General features: G+C 42.5%; 1 protein-coding gene across 1 annotated transcript in view; it reads right to left on the bottom strand.

The window, feature by feature from the left end:
* CCDC146 (coiled-coil domain containing 146) overlaps positions 1-21296 on the bottom strand; it is a 70216-nt gene that overhangs the window by 19286 nt on the left and 29634 nt on the right. Inside the window, exons 3-9 of the mRNA XM_079993596.1 lie at positions 12764-12846; positions 11786-11995; positions 10860-10917; positions 9029-9205; positions 8816-8889; positions 4210-4437; positions 2617-2803 (exon numbers count right to left, since the gene is read on the bottom strand). Of these exons, the coding sequence (XP_079849722.1) occupies positions 2617-2803; positions 4210-4437; positions 8816-8889; positions 9029-9205; positions 10860-10917; positions 11786-11995; positions 12764-12846 (1017 nt within the window). The remainder of the gene's footprint in view (positions 1-2616; positions 2804-4209; positions 4438-8815; positions 8890-9028; positions 9206-10859; positions 10918-11785; positions 11996-12763; positions 12847-21296) is intronic.

Here is a 21296-nt window from a genome sequence, read left to right as displayed (position 1 = left end):
GTCGGGGGCTAGGGCCATGACACAACCCCGACGGGAACACCAAGGGGAGCTTGAGTTGGTTCGCATTGACAGGGCTCCCCCTACCGGTGGTTTACCCTTACCAGACTTCCTGCGCAGCGGGCAGGAGTCAGATATAGTCGGGTCCAATCAATGCCTAAGCCAATACCACTCACATTCTGTAATTCAATAAAGTTGTGGCCAAATTTGCCCAATAACATAAACCTAATATCCATGTCCTTGTGTGAGTTATTTCCCAACAAGGGGGTGGCTGCGGAGTCTCGACACGCAAGTCACAATTTGAAGTAGCAAGCAGTGTGGGATGGGACAGAACCACTTGGGCCAATTTCCAGGGGTGGGGGGGGGCTCCTCTGTGTATTCTGGCTCCTCTGTGAGGGGTCTGGGGCAGACCCCTGACTGAGGACTTCATGGGTCGGGTTGACTCCCAGGGTATAAAGGGAGGCTCATGCTTCCTTCCAGTCTGGTGTGCATCAGCCTTTAGGAATTTGCACGGTTGCAGCATCAAAGTACAGTACAATCTAGGCTGGGTGGAGTGTGTGACACAGTCTGAAACTGTGAAAAGCAGAATCTACAAATTTATCACGGGGTGCTTTATTTCTTTCGAAAGGAACATATCCTTCCTCTAAATACAGCATTCAGTAACCTTCAAAGGCAAACATAGCCAGATTCTCAGTTACCCGAGTTTTAGTTTTTACTGCCATAGCTTGCTGATATATTTTTTTTGCTTTTTTGCCATAGCTTGCTGATACAAATATTTTTGCTTTTTTGGTCTCCTGTTGCTGTTTGTTATTCTTTAGAATAGCAAGCCCTTGGTTGTTGTGCCTGCCTTCGTGCTGGAATTCCATGTCACCTGGCAAAAGCTGGATGTGTTAATGATTGTAGTATTTCAACGCTGCCACAACACTATGCACACACAATCTTGTGTGTAGTAACATTTTCTCTTTTTTGTAATATATATTTTTTTCTATATATAGAGTTACATTTGTGACTCAACAATTATATTCCAATTCAACAAAACTAGTGACTTATTGCTCACCCATCACCCATGTTTATAACTCAAATTACATACAATTTAAGGTTCTGTCTTATCTGATTTCATCCTCTCTAACATGTTTCTTAATATATTTTGCTGTTTTCTTACGCTGGGATCTTCACATATGGGAAATAACTTTTTTTTTAGACTAGAAATGGTTTCCAGAGCTCTTTAAAAGGTTCTAAATTTATATCTTTTATCAGTGCTTGCAGCTGTAGTCACATACAAGTACCATTAAGGTTTTCTTTGGGATTTCACTGTCTAGTTTCCCCAGCAGGGAGGATTGTAGTCTCTTGGGAAAAGTCACTTTAAATCTTTTATTAATTTCATTCTATATCATGTCCCAAAAGGCCTTTCGCCTTCCTGCAGGCTCACCATATATGATAGAATGACCCCTAACAAACTTTACATTTCCAACATTTGTTTAATACATTTTTGTACTTTTGAGCTAGCTTCTTTGGGATTAGATCTACACATCATCTTGTAATAGTTTTCTTTTAGGCCATAACGTGCTGTAAATTTCATTCCTGTTTTCCAAAACTTTTCCCAGGCAGCCGTATCTATATTATGTCCAACCTCTTTAGCAAATCCATTATTTAAATCTTTTTTTATAGATGTTGTTTAACTGATGATATTGGAACCAATTACCCACTAAGTTTTGTATTTTGTCGAATTTTTAAAGCTTACATCCTGAAAGCTCAATAAATCTCTATATAAAGCCCATTCGGGTTGCATATTTGTTGATTTATGTGCACAGGCCTCCATTGGTGATAACCATAAGGGAGTCTTATGTTCCAGAAGGCTTTTAGTTCTCCTTCACACCTCCATCAGACCCCTACTTATATAATGATTAAGAAAATCTTTATTTTTATTGACTTTGTCATACCACAGATATGAATGCCATCCATATCTTGTGTCAAATTGTTCCAAGTCTAATAATCTAGTATTTTTTAATGTCATCCACTCTTTTAAGCAAGTTAAACATGCTGCTTCATGATACAGTTTGAAATTAGGTAAGGCCAAACCTCCTCTTTCTTTAGCATCTGTTAAATTCTTAAAGTTTATTCTTGGTCTCTTTCCCTGCCAAATAAATATAGTTACAGTGGTGCCTCGCAAGACGAAATTAATCCGTCCGCGAGTCTCTTCGTCTAGCGGTTTTTTTGTCTTGCGAAGCAAGCCCATTGACGGCTTAGCGGATTAGCGCTATTAGCGGCTTTTAGCGGCTTAGTGGATAAGCGGATAAGTGGCTTAGCGGCTTAGAAAAAGGGGGGGAAGGGGGGGGAACCCGCAGGAACTCGCAAGACATTTTCGTCTTGCGAAGCAAGCCCATAGGAAATTTGTTTTGCAAAGCGCCTCCAAAACGGAAAACCCTTTCGTCTAGCGGGTTTTCCGTCTTGCGAGGCGTTCGTCTTGCGGGGCACCACTGTATGTCTCTTTGCCAATGTTTAAAACAGGTAACCGAATTAATTACTGGCACAGTCTGAGAGAGAAAACAGCATTGTGGAAACATTTTCAAGCTAATTTAACCAGGAAAAATATCTCTAATCAAACTTATTCATACAAACCTCTAATTGGATTCTCTCGTGATAGGATCGGATTTGCTCCAAGCCCTCCTGAGCTATCTTCAATTGCATCTCCATCTTTTTAAAATTCCTGAAATCTTTCTCTCTCTCTCTTTGCATCCGACTCAAAGTGTCTTGCAGTTTTTGCTTTGTCGCAATATAGTTACGAGAACCCATTTCTAAGATAGCCCTACAGAAGTGTACAGAAAGGAAACAAAATGTACAAAAGAAAGGGAAAGTAAAAGTGGGCAAGGAATAGGTATAAACAAAATCAATGAATTCCTGTTATTTATAATGCTGTGATTTGTTTTGTTTGTTTTTTTTTTTTGGCGAAGTATTTTAAACTCTTGTGAGCTGCCCTGAGTGCATCTTGATGTAACATTTATAGGAATAAACAAAATACAGTTAGGAACAGTGGGAGAAAAAACTATTGTTGGGCAGCAGTCAAAATATGAAACCAGCAATCACTTTCAAGGACACTGATTCAACTTTACCAGCATTACAGCATTTTTTGTTCCACAAAAGAAGCTATGTCAGTCTGTTGCAACAAAACCAAAAGCTTCATGGAGATTAATGTTTTCCAACCATGCCACGTGATCCCTTGGGATTCCGAAGGAGTCTCTCAATGCGAAGATCCTCCATGGCAGACAGGCTACCTGAAAGGCAACTTGCCCGTCATTGCCACTTTTTCTTCGCAATGTGGTGCATTGTAGAGCATATTACTAGTTTTCCAAGAATGTCAGTTAAGCCCACACAGACCTAGTCACTGCTCTATATTTACTGAGAGCTTGTGGCCTAGAAACAGTCTTGAGATCCTCTGCAACACAGAGGGATTCTATAGTAGATCTGCAATGGGAAACTGTTTCCTGAAGGTAAACTAAGGTAAAGGGACCCCTGACCATTAGGTCCAGTCGCGGACGACTCTGGGTTTGCAGCACTCATCTCGCTTTCTTGGCCGAGGGAGCCAGCGTACAGCTTCCGGGTCATGTGGCCAGCATGACTAAGCCGCAACCAGAGCAGTGCACGGAAACACTGTTTACCTTCCCGCTGGAGCGGTACCTATTTATCTACTTGCACTTTGACATGCTTTTGAACTGCTAGGTTGGCAGGAGCAGGGACCGAGCAACAGGAGCTCACCCCGTTGCGGGGATCCGAACTGCGACCTTTTGATTGGCAAGCCCTAGGCTCTGTGAATTAACCCACAGCAAGTTTGAAAATCACTGGGCTTGAGGTCACTTCACCAGATGCACGAAATTTTTTAGAAAATTGGTAGGCTCATCTCACCGTATCTACTAGTTTGCTTGACCATATGATCATCTGACAAAGAAGCTGATCTGCTGATTTATGAGTCACTGAGAAGTTTTTGAAGATCCACAGGGCTCCCTGTAGCTGCTTGTTACAGCAATAAGCTGGAAAAACAGCATTCGCTCCCTTTTTGTTTCCAGGCCCAATTCAAAGGTGCGGGATAAGATATTTAAAACGATGTACAGTTTAGTACTGGAATATCTGAACAGGAGTCTTTTCCCATATACGCATCTTGGAAACACAACCTACCAACCCAGTGGAATTTAGCTAGCAAGACAAATCCCTCCTTACCTTTCTGCTATGGCACTTCCTTCATTCTCTTTGTTCATTTCATGCATTTTAGTAAGAGAGATAAATTCTCGCTCCTTGCTTTCCAGCAAAGCCTTTTTCCCCTCCACCTCTTTCATCACATCATCCTTTTCTTCTAGCGCCTCGTCATTTTTAGCCTCTATTTTTCTTAAGGACTCAAATATCTCTCGTGCTTCTTCCTGCATTGCCTTTCTCCTTTTCTCCGTTTCTCTGTAGACAATTGCAGGTGTTTATATTAGTAACAAAACAGGTCTCTGCTCACATCCTGCCATTATACCTGTTGTACTCCAGTAAAAACACAATAAAAATTAACGTAAGACTTAGACCCAAATAGCTTTTCCAAAACCATGAGACCATGTTGAAGCAATTAAAGGTCCATAATGCACTGCCTGCTTTCATGTGACAGGGGGCAGGGAGTAGTAAATATTCCAAATAAATAAACATATATAGCTAACAGGGAACTGGTCTAAAATTTCTAGTAGATCTGGTGACAGAACAGTAATGAGACTTGGGTAGACCTGTCTCTGAGAATCTAGTTCTAGGAATATCCCTGTGTTGTTTTTCACTGGACAGACCTGGTGTTCATCTACAGACAGACCTGGCATCCATACTGTGTCTTTCCACCCTCAGCTGGAACCTTCAGTGTTTTTTCTGGACCCCTTAAGTCTTTAATTAATTGCACTGCTACTACAATTAACTTAACAGCCCTGTTTAGGGAAGTTTTTTAATGACTGATGTTTTAATGTATTTTTAATCTCCTGTTGGAAGCCGCCCAGAGTGGTTGGGGAAACCCAGCCAGATGGGCAGGGTATAAGTAATAAATATTATTATTATTATTATTATTATTAATAATAATAATAATTACAGCTACCCCCTCCACATTCATTCACTAAAAAAAGAAGTCCCAGGATAAACACTAGAGTACATTTCAGGGTTGGCATTACATTACTCTTAACTCCCACTCTTGAAAATGGAAATAACCCTGTGTATAGAGCCAGTGTAATCCATGCTCTCTCAGACACAGACCCTGAAATAACTGCATTGGCAGGGCAACTTCTTTAATTTTTACAAGCTCAGTTATAACTTTGGGGGCTACGCAATAATATCTGAGTTAGAAAGATCCAAAAAGTCCCATTTTTGCTGCAATGTTTTGTTTTGTTTTTTTGTAACTTTTGCCTAATCATAACTACACTAAAATCATGGATGCCTGAATTGTTTTCTATGGGGCAATGAGCACTTCGCCAGGGAAAGCTTTAAAATGAGCCTAGTTCAATCTGTAGAAAATGGGTGTGTCACTCTAGACTTCTCATTATCTGAGTGGTTAGATTTGTTTTCATAAATGTCGATCAATGTTGTGATATCATTCACTGGCTAAAAACACTGAAAGGTGGGAGCAGGCTGGGTAAAGGGACCCCTGACCATTAGGTCCAGTCGTGTCCGACTCTGGGGTTCCGGCGCTCATCTCGCTTTATTGGCCGAGGGAGCCGGCGTACAGCTTCCGGGTCATGTGGCCAGCATGACTCTGGCGAAACCAGAGCAGCGCACGGAAACGCCGTTTACCTTCCTGCCGGAGGGGTGCCTATTTATCAACTTGCACTTTGACGTGCTTTTGAACTGCTAGGTGGGCAGGAGTTGGGACTGAACAACGGGAGCTCACTCTGTCGCAGGGATTCCAACTGCCGACCTTCTGATTGGCAGGTCCTAGGCTCTGTGGTTTAACCAACAGGCTAGTTTCTTACAAAACAAATTAACAGAATAGTGCCTCCACATTTGACATCATATATTAGTTTTCACAAGGGCTAGAGATGTAAGTATTTTTAAAACAAACACTAGGAATCCAGAGACTATGCCTAACCACCACACTCCTTGTGCCTGCCCCCCAAAGATGCGCATGTCCCCCTCACAAGCGTCCCTTGGAAGTCTGAACAGCTCCATGTTGTTACTCATCTGTGCTCTGATAAAATCAGGAGCAAAGTCTTGATGGCCTTACATTTTCTACCCAGGTGCTGATAAAACACTTACATTTTTAATCCAATTGATTACTTTTTTACTATGAAAAGGTGTACAGTGGTGCCCCGCAAGACGAACGCCTCGCAAGACGGAAAACCCACTAGACGAAAGGGTTTTCCGTTTTGGAGGCGCTTCGCAAAACGAATTTCCCTATGGGCTTGCTTCGCAAGACGAAAATGTCTTGCGAGTTCCTGTGGGGTTTTCCCCCTTTTCCCCCCTTTTCCTAAGCCCTAAGCCGCTTATCAGCTGATCCGCAGATAAGCTGCTTATCAGCTGATCCGCTAAAAGCCGCTAAACCGCTAATAGCGCTAATCCGCTAAGCTGTCAATGGGCTTGCTTCGCAAGACGAAAAAACCGCTAGACAAAGAGCCTCACGGAACGGATTAATTTCGTCTTGCGAGGCACCACTGTACCTAATATGGCAGGTGGAAAGGATTTTTTTTATTATAAAAACCCCTTTTCAATAAGAACTCAGCTCCTCACTTTTAGAAACTGATTTAAAAAATTATACATTCCAAGGGTCATTTAGTCCAATCCCTGCAATGCAAGAATCTTAGCTAAAGGATCCATGACAGATGGCCATCCAATCTCCGCTTAAAAATCTCCAAGGAAGGAGAGTCCACAATCTCGTGAGGGAGACTGCTACACTGTCGAACAGCTCTTATGGCCAGAAAGTTTTTCCTGACGTTTAGTTGGAATCTCCTTTCTTGAAACTTGTAGCCATGGGTTCAAGTCCTACCCTCCAGGGCAGGAGAAAACAAGTTTGCTTCATCTTCCTTTGATGTTGTAGTTGACATCATATGTTTAGATAGCTGTGCATCAGTTTAGCTTTACAGGACCCTGAGGACCTTTTGTCCATCTCAAAAGCTCTGATCCACAGAATACTAGCCTCTAAGGGCTTTGAAGCTTGAAAAGCTAATGGCAAGAAGGGCCAAAGACCTATAAAGTAGCAGGAAAATAAAATGCAAATAATCTCAAATGATCACGTTCCTGAAATATCAGAATTTCTATGTTATTTCTGTAGCTTTTAAAAGTACAGTGGTGCCTCGCAAGATGAAATTAATTCGTTCCGCGAGTTGCTTCGTCTTGCGATTTTTTCGTCTTGCGGAGTGCGGATTCCCCGGGTATTAACGGTTTTACGAAAAAGGAAGCAAACCCGCAAGACGTTTTCGTCTTGCGAAGCAAGCCCATAGGGAAATTCGTCTTGCAAAGCACCTCGAAAAACGGACCTAAAGAAGGACCGAACATTTTTTATGTATGCAACAACGGCAGCAAGGATACTCATCGCTAAGAGCTGGAAAACTCAAGATCTACCCACACTGGAAGAGTGGCAGATGCAGCTGATGGACTATATGCAACTGGCCGAGATGACTGGCAGAATTCGAGACCTGGGAGAGGAGAGGGTTGAAGAAGACTGGAAGAAATTCAAGATTTATTTACAAAAGTATTGTAATTTGGTTGAATGCTAAGAAGGATGCTAGATCATAAATAATTGCCTACCATTGAATTAGACTTGAACTTGATGATAAGCGAGATTGAGGGAAACATAAAATTTTTGGAGATTAGATTAAATTAACTGAACAAGATTTAAGAATATAAATAAGATGATAAATTGCTGGAAAAAATTTATAATGACGTAAGTGGGAGTGGGAGACGTGAGGGAGTCCAAAGAAGTTCTGAAAAATGTGTTATGATCCATGCTATATTGTTTATTATTTTTGCATTTTGTATCTAAAAAATCTCAATAAATATTTATAAAAAAAGAAAAAAGAAAAACGGAAAACCCTTTCGTCTAGCGAGTTTTTCGTCTTGCGAGGCATTTGTCTTGCGGGGCACCACTGTATGATTTAAAGCTGTTCACCATCTAACTGCAGAGTCACAACGTAATAACAGCACCAGATAAAACAAGCCATGCCTTCAGAAAAAAAGAAAAAGAAAAAGAAAAAAGAAAGAAACATTTTTCATAGCAGCAGGAGGCTGTAATGCAGCACAGCATCGCTATGCAGGTGCTTGTAGTGAGCACCCATGTAATATGTTACATTATCAATTTGATGGAGATGAATATCTCTGCTATCACTAAAACAAGAGCTTCAGTCTAGGGCGGGTATGAAGAACCTGTGGCCACCTAGAGATTGTTGGGTTATAATACCCATCATACCAAACCACTGGCCATGCTGGCAGGAACTAATGGGAGTTAAGGTCCAACAACAGCTGAAGGGTCATATGTTCCCCATTGCCTATGATTTTGTCAGGATTGGATTATGAGTGTTGTGGAAGCCAGAAGAAGAGGACCCAGTTCAACAAACCAATGTGAAAGATGGGAAGAACCTACTGCTGTGTAACCACAGCATCACAAACCATGATGTCATGCTTGTCACACCAGCAAACAGACCAACACAAATATTTAGGATCAATGTTTAAGTGCCAGGTGGCTTAAATTCAAGAAAACACCAGTGGGCTTAATAGGACTATCCACTGGGCTGCTAGCAATATAGGCTCCTTTGGGAGGAAGGGTAGAAAGTCAATAAATATACATAATACTGGGCAAACAAAAAACATTAAGGAAAGAAACCCATACTGCATTCTGCGGTTTATTTTGTCCATATCCTTTCCGAGCTGAAGAGGAATGGCTTGAAGACGGACAAGGTCATCCTAGTGATAAAAATATAAACATTAGTCTACACAGACTGAGGTTTTATGGAAAGCTACAGAACTAATATTCAAGTTGTATCAATTGAGAGCACACAGTGGTGCATAGCTACACAGACTAATGAATATATTATTGAATTACTTTTATTTCTTCTTGCTTCCGAAATAGTTCCTCGAGTTCTTTTTGATCCTTAGTAAGGCGCTTGTGTCTTAAAGAAAGATCATCTTTCAGTGCTCTGATTTCTTGCCGCCTGTGTGTAGTTTCTTTACGAAGCTCTTCACAGCTTTCCCTCAGAGCCTTCATCCTCTTATCTGCATCCTTTAAAAAGCGAAAATTAGTCACTTCATGTTTGGAAAGTGGAATGCACGAATTAAAGTAAAGGTAAAGGTACCCCTGCCCGTACGGGCCAGTCTTGACAGACTCTGGGGTTGTGCGCCCATCTCACTTAAGAGGCCAGGGGCCAGCGCTGTCCGGAGACACTTCCGGGTCACGTGGCCAGCGTGACATCGCTGCTCTGGCCAGAGCCAGAGCCGCACACGGAAACGCCGTTTACCTTCCCGCTGGTAAGCGGTCCCTATTTATCTACTTGCACCCGGAGGTGCTTTCGAACTGCTAGGTTGGCAGGCGCTGGGACCGAGCAGCGGGAGCGCACCCCGCCGCAGGGATTCGAACCGCCGACCTTTCGATCGGCAAGCCCTAGGCGCTGAGGCTTTAACCCACAGCGCCACCTGCGTCCCTCAATGCACGAATTAGGAAAACATTAAAACATGGTTATTCTAGAATGCATGTTAAAATAGTATTTTAGGGGCATGCATGTTATTTGACCTGCAATATTACTGCCCATTTAGCTTCCCTATTACAAAATCTCTCAGTTGTGTTGTAGATTTGTTTTGTGGCAGTCCCTCATTAGGGTCAGGAATAAAAAGGGAGGGGACTGCGCCTGCCTCCCAGAGTTCTTTGCTCTCCTGCCTCCGTCCTGTCGGTCGTAACCCAACCCATTCAGTTCATCAGCAACCACCTTAAATTGGATGGGATTAGGAGATCTCCACCTCTGGGTTTCTAGGGATATGTTTTAGATTAGGGACATATGGAGCAGGTCTCCTGAAGGCTAAGGCACAGGCAGTAGCAAAGAAGTCAATGACTGCAGCTACTTTTAAGTGCTACTGTGTTTTGGGGGGAAGGGGACAAAACATTTGAAATGAAACTTGTCACAAACTATAACTTTGGTGGTATTTGGCTGGATTATTTGGAAGATCATATAACTGTTTTTGCTCTTCCTGAAGCTTAGCTTTGTAGTTTTCTTTCACTTTCAAAACTGTTTGCCCTGCCGTACCTTGTTTTCTCACTGAAAAAGCCAAATACAAATGAATAGAAGCAATGCAAGCTACCACAGGGCAGCTCCACATTTCTATGTTTCCCAACAATGACATACTAAGCCAAATTTTGGCTTAGTTTAGTGTGGCATGGCAGCAAAAAGGACCAGGGGATGCACAAAGTGGTATAAGCGCCTCTCCAGAAGCCAACCAACCAAGCCAAGTCTGGTTTGGCTCAGAATGCCTACAACTCCCTGTAATCTGCAAAGTGCAAAGAAAGTCCGTACACCCTGTTTTCAAACCCTGGTTAACCTTGGTACACATCTAATGCTAAACATGGTTAAGAATTTTACATCTCGTAACAATAAGAAATGTCAAGGAAAGTGGTAAGCATATCTATCAAAACTATCCCAGACAAATATGGAAATGGAGATAGGATAAAGTGCCATATTTTACATGATGTATGAACTTAAAATACCTTTCTCCCTTAACTACTCACAAGATGGTGGCTCAAACCAAAAGGACTAAACAATATATAGCCTAATTTACACAGCAAATGTTGGTGGTCATCTTTAAGGTGCCGCATTATGCTTTGTTGTTTTTATCCAGCCAAATGGCACAACACTAGGCATCACAGGTAACATCAACATCTTACTTACAGTAGCTTTTGGCATTCTTTTATACTCCCTTTCGATGAGATTCTTGTCTTCTCGTAAACTAAAGGAAAACAGCATAAAAGACCATTCAACTCATAATGTCAATAAGGTGATTTAAATATCAATTATTTGCAAGCACGTACCCTTGAAATGCTTCAATATACAGCTAAGGAAAACAAAAGGGGCCAAAATGAAAGGCTAAGTATTGGTTTTGTTAAAATAATTTAATAATACTGAAGTGTCACAATTTTGGATTTACTCCCTCGTAAGATTCATATCTGCAACAACTAGTTTCCAACATTTTGTCTCTGGGATGGGGAACCTGGGCTCTTCAATCAGTTGCTAGACTCCAACTCCCATCAGATGTCTCAGGGCAAAATTATACATTGCACTTAATGTGCATGTCTCCCCCACCTCTTTAATCAGCTGCAAATGTGGGGGGCAAATGTTATTGGGACTCTGGTGCATAGGGAAGGGAGTTACATCCCTTCCGCCCAAGTCACGCTCCCACAAAAAACCCCGCTTCCTTCGTGGCTACAAGGCTTAGAAAAAAGTTTCCAGTAGCCCCCATGCAAACATTTTTCCTAAACCTCACAGCCATGCAGGGGGTGGGTATGGAATTTATCCCAGTAACAATTGCCCTCCACACCTGTAATTAATTTAAGGAAAACATGAGACATATCTGCATGCTACATACTAAGTGTAACATGTAGTTTAGCCCTAACTTCAGCTGACTGCCTTATCTGATGCACCCACTTTTCGTGTCCTCACCAGGCAGTTAAAGTCCAGTGGCTCCATGCAGCTCTACTCTCCCTGCCCTAGCCTACGCAAACCAAGGGTTCCCCATTTGTCAATCAACTGGATAAGTGACAGTCATTACTCCTTGGTACATAGTTCGTATTGCAGATAGCCACTCCAATATTATCTACCTGTTCAACTTGTACTGAATTTCATACTCCCTTTCCTGAATCGCATTGTATTCATTGACATATCTCAGGTACTGCTGTCTCAGTTTGGTGACCTCTGAAGAATATCCCTCTGGAAACTGATCAGTAGTTTCTAGTATCTGCTCTTGCTGTTCTATTTCGACCGTGAAACGTTTGGCATCCTGTAGCAGCTGAATCTCTGCTTCCTGTAAGCTGAAGCAAAACAGCGATGTTGGGATAAAACACATATTTATGAAACAAACCTTCAACTACTATAATGGAAAGTTATTGCAAATCACAAATATTATTTCATATCTTCGGAGCACCAAGTGACAAAGGCAAAGAAGTCAGATTAGATTATTGCTCTATTCATCTAAGAATGTAACTTTTGACAGTAGGGAAAGACAACCAATAGGGAAAAAGGAGGAACAGATTTCTTATTATTTACTGCATGGCCAAAATTGGGAATCAAATGCTGAGATAAATCTTTGCTTTGTACTCTTTCTCCTGTGTACGCATTCAATAGAGTATTATTTCCATGCTTACAATATTAAAATTTTAATGAAATAATATCTGAAAGCAGGAAACTCTTGTCTGGCTGTCTTTTAGAACCTTGAAACACTTAGCCTTGAGGTCAATGATTCAACAATACTAGTGCTTGGGTGAAAGAAATAATCTTCAATGCTGTTCAAATATTTACATAAATATATATGGAGCATTTCTGGAAGAATTTGACATTCCAACCACCAAACACAGTGTTTCCCGGCTTTTCCAGAAGACCTAACTTCGGAATGATGGTAGAAATAGTGAACAGAAACACACTCTTTGTCCCCCCCCCCCCCCATTTTTTAATTTGAACAGTTTTTCTCAGTATATTTTATTTTATTTTTCTTGCTGAGTTACAAACACATAATTAGCACAAATATTTAATCACTAGAAATAAATACTCACATTACATACAGAAAGGTCTAGAAAGCCTACCTTACTAGGGTATCATGCAGAACAGTATACTTTGCCTTCAGTTCAGCCATTCTGGTTCCAGGGATTTTTCCATCATAAAACAACTAAGAAATGTAAGAGTGACAATTATGAATTTACTTGAATAATTATTAGGAAAAGAATCAGGCAACACTTTTCTCTAACGTGAAAACAAATTGAAACTTTTCACTGTATCAAGCAACACTCAGAAATGATTACATGCCTGGGATGATTTGTTTCACAACTTGTGGTTTAAAGCTTCAGTATATGAAAAATTAGGTTCTCATTGCTGAGATCTCAATATTGAGCTAATCCTCTTGGAAGGAATTTTATATCATTTTCAACACTCAAGTACTATTAGCTACCATTTTAAAATACAAAATTCTTAAACTTCAATTCCAGTGCAGTTTCCCCCTTGTCATGGAAGCGTGTGAGAATTTGCTCTTCCATTTGTGAAATTTATTTCCAAGATATTCAAATTAGACCAGTATGTAATTTCTCGGATCCGCTCTGAATTTCATTTTTAAAATTGATGTAATATTGGCTGCTTTCCTGTTTTCAAGCCCGGTGGCTGATCTTAGGCACAAGTTACATATTTCTGATAGAAGATCAGCAATTTCATATTGGAATTCTTTAAAATATTCCAGGTCAATCTCGTCCAGACATGGCAAGTTATCATTTTTCATTTTGTCAATAAGAACTTCAACTCATGCCACCACTATTTGTCTCCGTTCCTCATTCTTCCAGTGGAAAACCTTCAGCTTTCTAAAGGAAACCTTATTGACTCCACCAGCTGTTTAGATTCTGCTCATTCACATTTGCAACCTCATGACCCTGGTTTTACCCTTCCTGATCTGTGACATACATTCTAGCAGAGCTTCTAATACTGTGGTTTTAAACAACTTTTAAGCCTTTTAGAGAGATTTGACCTTCCTGACTTTTCCTTTCAACTTCCTTTTTAACCAGTTTCCTCATCTTTTGGAAGTTTCCTCGTTTGAAGTCAAATGTGATGGGGTTGGATTTTCTTGGCAATTGTCTATTTACATATATATAGAATTTGATAGCGCTGTGGTCACCGTTCCAAATCAGTTAATAAACTTTTACATCTTGCACCAGTTCATTGGCACCATATAAGTTCAGTGTCACTGCCCCTCTGGTCAGCTCCATGACAAACTGATCTAGGGTATCTAGGGTAACTGTTTAGGGTATCTAGAAATTGTACTTCTTTGTTGTGACTGGGACACAGAATCAAAGACTCATAGAACATAGATGTACCCAGTCTATGTGAGGGTAACTGAAGTCACCTACATCACACCCTCTTTTCCTTGAATTCATTCTCAATCGCCGGGAACATTTCCTCCTTCCTTAGATTGAGGCCCTCTGTTGCCGTAGGAACAGGAGAGCTGTCAACCTGAGAGTGGGATGCAGTTATCACATCCACCAGCCAATCTTATCTCAGCTTCTCTAGGTCAGCCACTTTGGCCTCAAAGGAATTAACTTGTTCTCTGATGGTATATGTATATGTGGCATTCTATGCAATAAACTAGAAAGCCACCCCACCCCAGATGGTTTTCTACGTGAATAATTATTTTATTTCCTTCTTACCCAACATAAACCAGCACTGCTAACAAATAAACATACCGTAGTTACAGGAAAGTTTAAACTGGCACCAGACCTTAGCTAGCAGTTTTAATAGAGGTTAACAGTTTGACAATTCTCATGCATTACCAGTCAAAGCAAGCACAAATAGGTACTGTATCACTTTGATTTTTATTCAGATTTGCAGTAACTACTGTGCAAAATATGCATGGCTGCATAAAGGTACATGGCAAAGGTACAGGAACCATTAAAATGATGATCAATGTGGCCTTTTGTCAGGAATGTATAGTTTTGCAATATAAAAGTTTTACAACATGCATTGCAACGCTACATACCAGGGGCATAAGTCACTATCACAAGATACCCAAAGCTGGTAATGTGCCATTTTCCAAAATGTGTGCCATCTGACCAGCTGTATTGGGACACACACACACACACACACACACACACAGAGTGAATCTGAGTCTGACTCACTGTGTTTTCCTTTTTAAGAAAACTAGGCAAAAGTATCATTTCCTTTACATAGGTCGAGTAGTAACTCGATCTAAATGCCATGAAATTTGGGTTTTACAATATCCTGTGGCATTACTGATTCAGGGAACTATTCTGCACTGTGTGAACTGATTCGGGAACTGGAATTGCCTAAAAACGATGTAAGGTGAAAACTAAGAAGATTGTAATACAGTTGCAAAAAGAGAATAACTGATCTTCTCCTTGACTTATCCTCTCGTTAGTTTTGACTCTCTTCTCTTCACAAATGAACTCAATCCCCAGGTTTTGTATTTAGCAATACATTGTATCACACATTGTATCAAAGGCAACTCAGGTGTTCTCTGTATAATAACATAGAGAACACCTGAGTTGCCTTTGATACAATGTGTGTTTGGCAAAATACACAACAAATTGCAGTTCTGATATTATCTTTGAAAGAATTACAAAATATGATTCAAATATGCCTCTCTGGATGACACCTTTGTATTTTTATTATTAATTTAAAAATAAGCTTTCATTTCATCAGCTTTCTCCACCACTCAATCTGCATACCTTCCAAAGTTTAACAAATGAAAAACAGGAAGACTTTTCTTGCCCCCCACCCTCATTCCTGCAAATTTCAGCCAAACTTTCCTTTCCTTGAACCTGCCGGATTTTTTCTCATTCTCTGTCCCCCACTTTCTTGTTGTCTCCATTCAGAGGCCATCCTTCAGGCAGCACAATGGAGGTCGGGGTAAAGGATGAAGGCAGGAATTTGTATCCGAAGGGTACAGCCAGTGGCGGACCTACATTTTTGCAACCAGCATCGAGACCTGGGTAACCACTTCAGCGAAGTTGTTCCACGACCGATCACCACACCTTTACAACATCTGTGCTACTGACTCTCAAACGCTGGTATTGTTGAAATACAGACAATAACAAAAAATATCAAATTGACTCATGCAAATCAAATTGGGTCTCCTAAACCCAACATTTTAAAGCAATGTGAACTAAAGTTGCTTCTGGGGCCCCTCCAGGATTATGGACCCTAAAGTTTAAGCTTTATTAGTTTCATAGTAGATCCGCCCCGGGGTATAGCAAAAATCGTGATGGGTACCTTTTGAACTCCACTTCTGACTGAAAAATGTATTGGGCTGACACTTTCTCCAGTAAAAATGAAAAATAAAAAATCAGTGATCAAGGATCAAGGATCAAGGATAAGAAAAGAGTGCTAGCCAACAGAAAAGCGTCTAATTATCACTTAGTACTGAGGCCTTGGAGATAAAATGTAGTTGGCAGTGAACAGGAAAGAGCCATCGCACTTGAAAACACATTTTATTGCAGTACTTTGCTTGCCTCAGTGAAAAATATAATTACATAAGTAACAATAACAGCCTTTGACATCACCATATGGTAAGATAAGGAAAAATAAAATATTCATATGAAACTTCCACAGACATTACAACGTCTAGGTCTCTGAACTTCCGCCTTGGACTGCAATTCTATGCATGTTAACCCTGCAGTAAAAACCCTCAGTAAAAACATGATGACTTACTTCTGAGTAAATATGCATGGGATTACAAGGCATGGGTGTGTTCATTTTGCAAATGGAAAAGGGACATGTTGATTCCTTGTTAAGATATAACAAGAATTCCAAAACCTCTATTGTACTAAATGTCAGACACTATTTTTTTGATTCAGCAATAGACTAATGACAATAAAAATACAGGATGCAGGTATTAAGATTAAAGACTTGCGTAATGGATTCATTCCACAAGTCATATGCCCATAGAATATCCTATAGACTAATGACAATAAAAATACAGGATGCAGGTATTGTGGAAAGGTTCTGGTAACACAAGAACAACATTTCTGGGGAAAACAGAAGAGGCAAAGTCCATTTCCAGGTGGGTGAGAAAGAAAAATAACAGCAAATATTAAGGACAAGAGTTCAGAAATGGGGGGTGAGTGAGGGGCGAGCTCCTTGTTTGAGGCGCTGCATGCCCTCCCTCTGGTGCCAGCTATGTGTGATAAAGTTCTCCTGATCACATGTTTTGGTGTTACACATTGTTCATTGTGTCTAACACTATATTGTTCTTAATAAACATCAGATGATTCAGTAATAGAGTTTTTAAGCCTCTGAGAGGTGTCAGCAAACCAAACAAATATTGAACTAAGAAAAAAAAATCCAACCCTTGAATATTTTTTCCAAGATAGTAAATTAAGTTTTACAATCCCTGTCCCCAGTTCATGAGAAAACAATTCAATGCAGTCCCTTCCGTAGTTTTCAGGTCAGAATTTAATTTTAACATTTTCTTTTTATGATTGAATAGGCAATAAATCTAGGGATCTAAGATTGAAATCTGTTTCTGCCCTTCCGATAGGAAAGTGTATCTAAGGAAACTTGAAGGAAGAAGTTCCTTAACCAAAGATTGCAGGAAGAACTTAGGAGACAGGGAACTTCTGTTCTAGATGGTCATTCAGAGAGGCCAATAATTTTTTCCACTGTCAAGAAAAAGATCAGGAGACAGTATCCTCTTTGTGAGCAGCACATTCTACAGTAAGATTCGGCAGCAATCACCATTTTTGAAGAATCAGTTGGTCTGAGGTAGGAAGAGTCATAAAATAAAAGTAGGAACGATTTGTATCCTTACATTGGAGGCGGGGTCTGGTGAAATGAGGCCTGGAGGGTACATAGACAAACAACAGCATAACATTTTCACAATATTTCCTGAAATGTTGCTTCACAGGGGGAAGTGAACGACCTCCACAATGATGGAGGAGGAGGAAATATTATTCACTGTGAGAAGCTCTCAAAAGGCTACTTCTAACCTTGATAGTTTTAGCAGGGAAAGATTAAAGACCTGCGTAATGGATTCATTCCACAAGTCATATGCCCATAGAATATCCTATAGAGCGACAGAATTGTAGAGTTGGAAGGGAGCGCAAGGATCATCTAGTCCAGGCTTCCTCAACCTCGGCCCTCCAGATGTTTTGAAACTACAATTCCCATCATCCCTGACCACTGGTCCTGCTAGCTAGGGATCATGGGAGTTGTAGGCCAAAACATCTGGAGGGCTGAGGCTGACGAAGGCTGATCTAGCCCAACCCCTGCCATACAGGAATATGCAGCTGTTGCATATGGGGATCGAACCTGCAACCTTGGCATGATCAGCACCATGCTCTAACTGCGCTACCCATATATGTAACTAGTCAAAGTCTACCTGTCAGGGAACTGCCATCGGAAGAACAGGTGGTGGGAGGGCTCCAGGAGGATAGAAGAGATTCAGCAGCAGAAGAGGGAACCAGTAGGGGGGGAGCAGGAGCTTCCAGGGACAGGAAGTCGGAGGGGAGGCTCTGGGACACTTCCAGCGAGAACAGTGAGGAGGTATCAAGGCTCCCTTTAGCGACCCCCACCCCTCGCCGGAAGCTGTCACGCAGGGAATCTAGGAGACGCGTTTCCGTCAAGCAGCTTTTATGCTGGAAACGTTTCCGCAAGCGCCCACTGTCGGATTCTACCAGTGACTAATGGAGCCATGTCCAGGGGCTCCGCTCAAGGCAGAGCTTTGCTACGTTAAGCAAACTCCGAGGGACTAATCCTTTTACGCACAAGTAGCTCATTGTCCCATCACAGCAATCCGACAGTCTCTGAAAGCGCTTGTGCAAGGAGAGGCATCATGAGCAACCCAACCAGAGCTGGAGAAGGGGAAGCAGCTGCAGCCGTTCCAAGCCTGGAAGAAAGGTACAGGATGTTGGAGATGCAGTTAGCCCTGCAAACGGCTAGGCTGGAGGAGAGGAGGGCTCAAGATGCAGAGAAGGGAAAAGCCACCCAAGTCTCAAGGAAGGTGCCGGGACTGGTGCAGAAATTTGGGGGTGATCCCAGGAACTACCAAGCCTTTAGGACAGAAATGCAATATGCCCTTAATCTGCAGTTTGATGATTTTCCTGATGAGGAATCGAGGGTGGGATTTGTGATTGGCCATCTAGAAAAAGGGGCGAGAGACTGGGTGCGGCCCCTGATGGCAGCCAATAACGAGGTCCTAAAGGACACAAGGAAGTTTTTTCGCGCCATGGATCTGATGTTCTCCAGTGAGATTGAGCAGGGAGTGGCGCACAGACAGTTAATGGCGTGTAAGCAAGGGAACCGATCTGTCCGTGAGTACTGGACTGAGTTCACCATGTTGATCCATAAATTAAATTGGGATTTGTCTGCGGAACCGATACAAATGCTGTTCGAAGAAGGATTATCTTCGGCAGTAAAAGATGAACTTTCCCGGGCGCCCAGGGCAGAGTCTATGGACCATTTGACTAAATCTGCGCTGGCCATAGGAGCATGCCAGGAAGCCAGAGCCCTGGAGAAGCGGGAAGGGAAAGAGGAGCGTTGGAGGGATTTCCGCATTCCAGAGATTCCAGAGCAGCCTTCCCAGCCAGCAGAGCCGATGGAAATCGGAACAGCGCGCGCGCGCGCAGTTTCAAACCCCAGCGAAGGGCGGAAGAAGGAGGGGAAAGGCGCCAAGAAATGTTTTCTCTGCCAACAGCCAGGTCACTTTGCCAGGGTTTGTCCGCAGAGAAAGGAATGGCAAGGAATGGTGGGAGCTGTTGGGGAGGAGGCGGAGGGGGCTAAGGAGTCAGTAAAAGCCAACGCCTGGCTGGGACCATCAGGGCACAGCAGCCAGGCCAAGGATCAGTGAATGTGCCCACGCCGGAACCGCCAAAACCAGCGCTAGTAATAGAGGTGTTGTTAGAGCTGGCAAACGGACACCCTCTACAAGTTAAGGCGCTATTAGACTCAGGCAGCTCCTGCAACTTTATGAGTAAGGAGTTTGCAGCCGCACACCAGATACAAACCATCCCTTTAAAAAATCCCCTGCAGGTGACCACGATTGATGGGAGGGCGCTGTTGGGAGGAGAAGTTAACCAGCAGACTGTCCCCATGACAATGAGGGTGGCAAGACACACGGAACTGATAGCGTTTAATATAGCCACTTTGGGAGGAGCGCCCATCATTTTGGGGATGAGCTGGCTAGCGCTGCATGATCCGCTTGTGGGATGGCATCAGAGAGTGGTTTCCTTTGGGTCAGCACATTGTATGGGACACTGCACGGAAAAGGGGGGCCAAGTAGGTACCCAGGCCACGTTAGCAAAGATAGAAGCAACGGATCAAGGTAGGGTACCACGACAATATGCAGATTTTGCCAACGTCTTCAGCGAAAGGGAAGCAGATAAACTACCCCCGCACAGACCCTTTGACTGCCAAATCAACTTACTCCCAGGAGCACAATTGCCAGTGGGCAAGGTGTATGCAATGTCAGACAGGGAGATGCAGGAGTTAAGGGAGTTTATTGACAAAAACCTCAAGCGTGGGTTCATCAGAGAGTCACGAGCGCTGGGGGGTAGCCCAGTGTTCTTTGTGGACAAAAAAAATTCAGACAAACCAAGATTGATTGTGGACTTCCGGGCCCTAAACGCAGTGTCCGAACCCGTGACTTTCCCTATGCCCAGAATTGATGACATTCTGACCCGGGTGAGAAAAGGGAAGATTTTTACCAAGCTGGACCTGAGGGGGGCGTATAACCTGATACGTATGAGAAAGGGAGATGAGTGGAAAACCACTATGTTCACCCCCTTGGGGGCCTTTGAGTACTGCGTTATGCCTTTCGGCCTCCAGGGGGGATCAGCAGTATTTCAATCATTCATGAATCACGTCCTAGGACCATTGCTTTACAAGAACTGCGCTGCGTTCTTAGATGATGTACTGGTGTACTCAGAGGATGAAGAGCAGCATGTGCGAGATGTACGAGAGGTACTGAGCAAACTGCAAGAAAACCAGCTGTGGGTGAAACTGGAGAAGTGTCAGTTTCACACCAGGGAGGTGGAATTCCTAGGGTACCGGTTGTCAGACAAGGGGCTGGCCATGGATCCTAGCAAGGTGCAAGCGGTACTGGAATGGAGGCCACCGAAATCTAAGAAAGATGTGCAAAGGTTTTTGGGGTTCGGAAACTTCTATCGGAAGTTCATCAAGAACTTTGCCCACTTAACAGCCCCCATCACGGATTGTCTCAGCAGTAAGAAGAAATTTGTCTGGACGGAAGAAGCGCAGCGAGCATTCGAAAGTTTAAAGAGGGCGTTTGCTTCGGAAGAACAACTTTTACACGTGGATCTGCAGCAGCCGATGAGGGTGGAAACCGACGCGTCTGACAGAGCGGTGGGCGCCGTACTCCTACAGCCGGGACAGGATACGTCAGAATGGAGACCGTGTGCCTTCTTCTCGAGGAAATTGAACAAATCCGAGAGGAACTATACCGTGTACGACAGAGAATTACTCGCCATCCATGAAGCGTTCAAGAGATGGAGACACCTGTTGATTGGGGCGCAACACAAGGTTCAAGTGCGGACTGACCACAAAAATCTAGAATACTGGAGGACAGCCCGAGTATTGAACCAGAGACAAGTAAGATGGGCGCAA

The sequence above is a fragment of the Podarcis cretensis genome, assembly GCF_951804945.1.
Source record: "Podarcis cretensis genome assembly, chromosome: 10".
NCBI lineage: Eukaryota > Metazoa > Chordata > Lepidosauria > Squamata > Lacertidae > Podarcis > Podarcis cretensis.
This window is presented reverse-complemented; position numbering and strand designations above follow the sequence as displayed.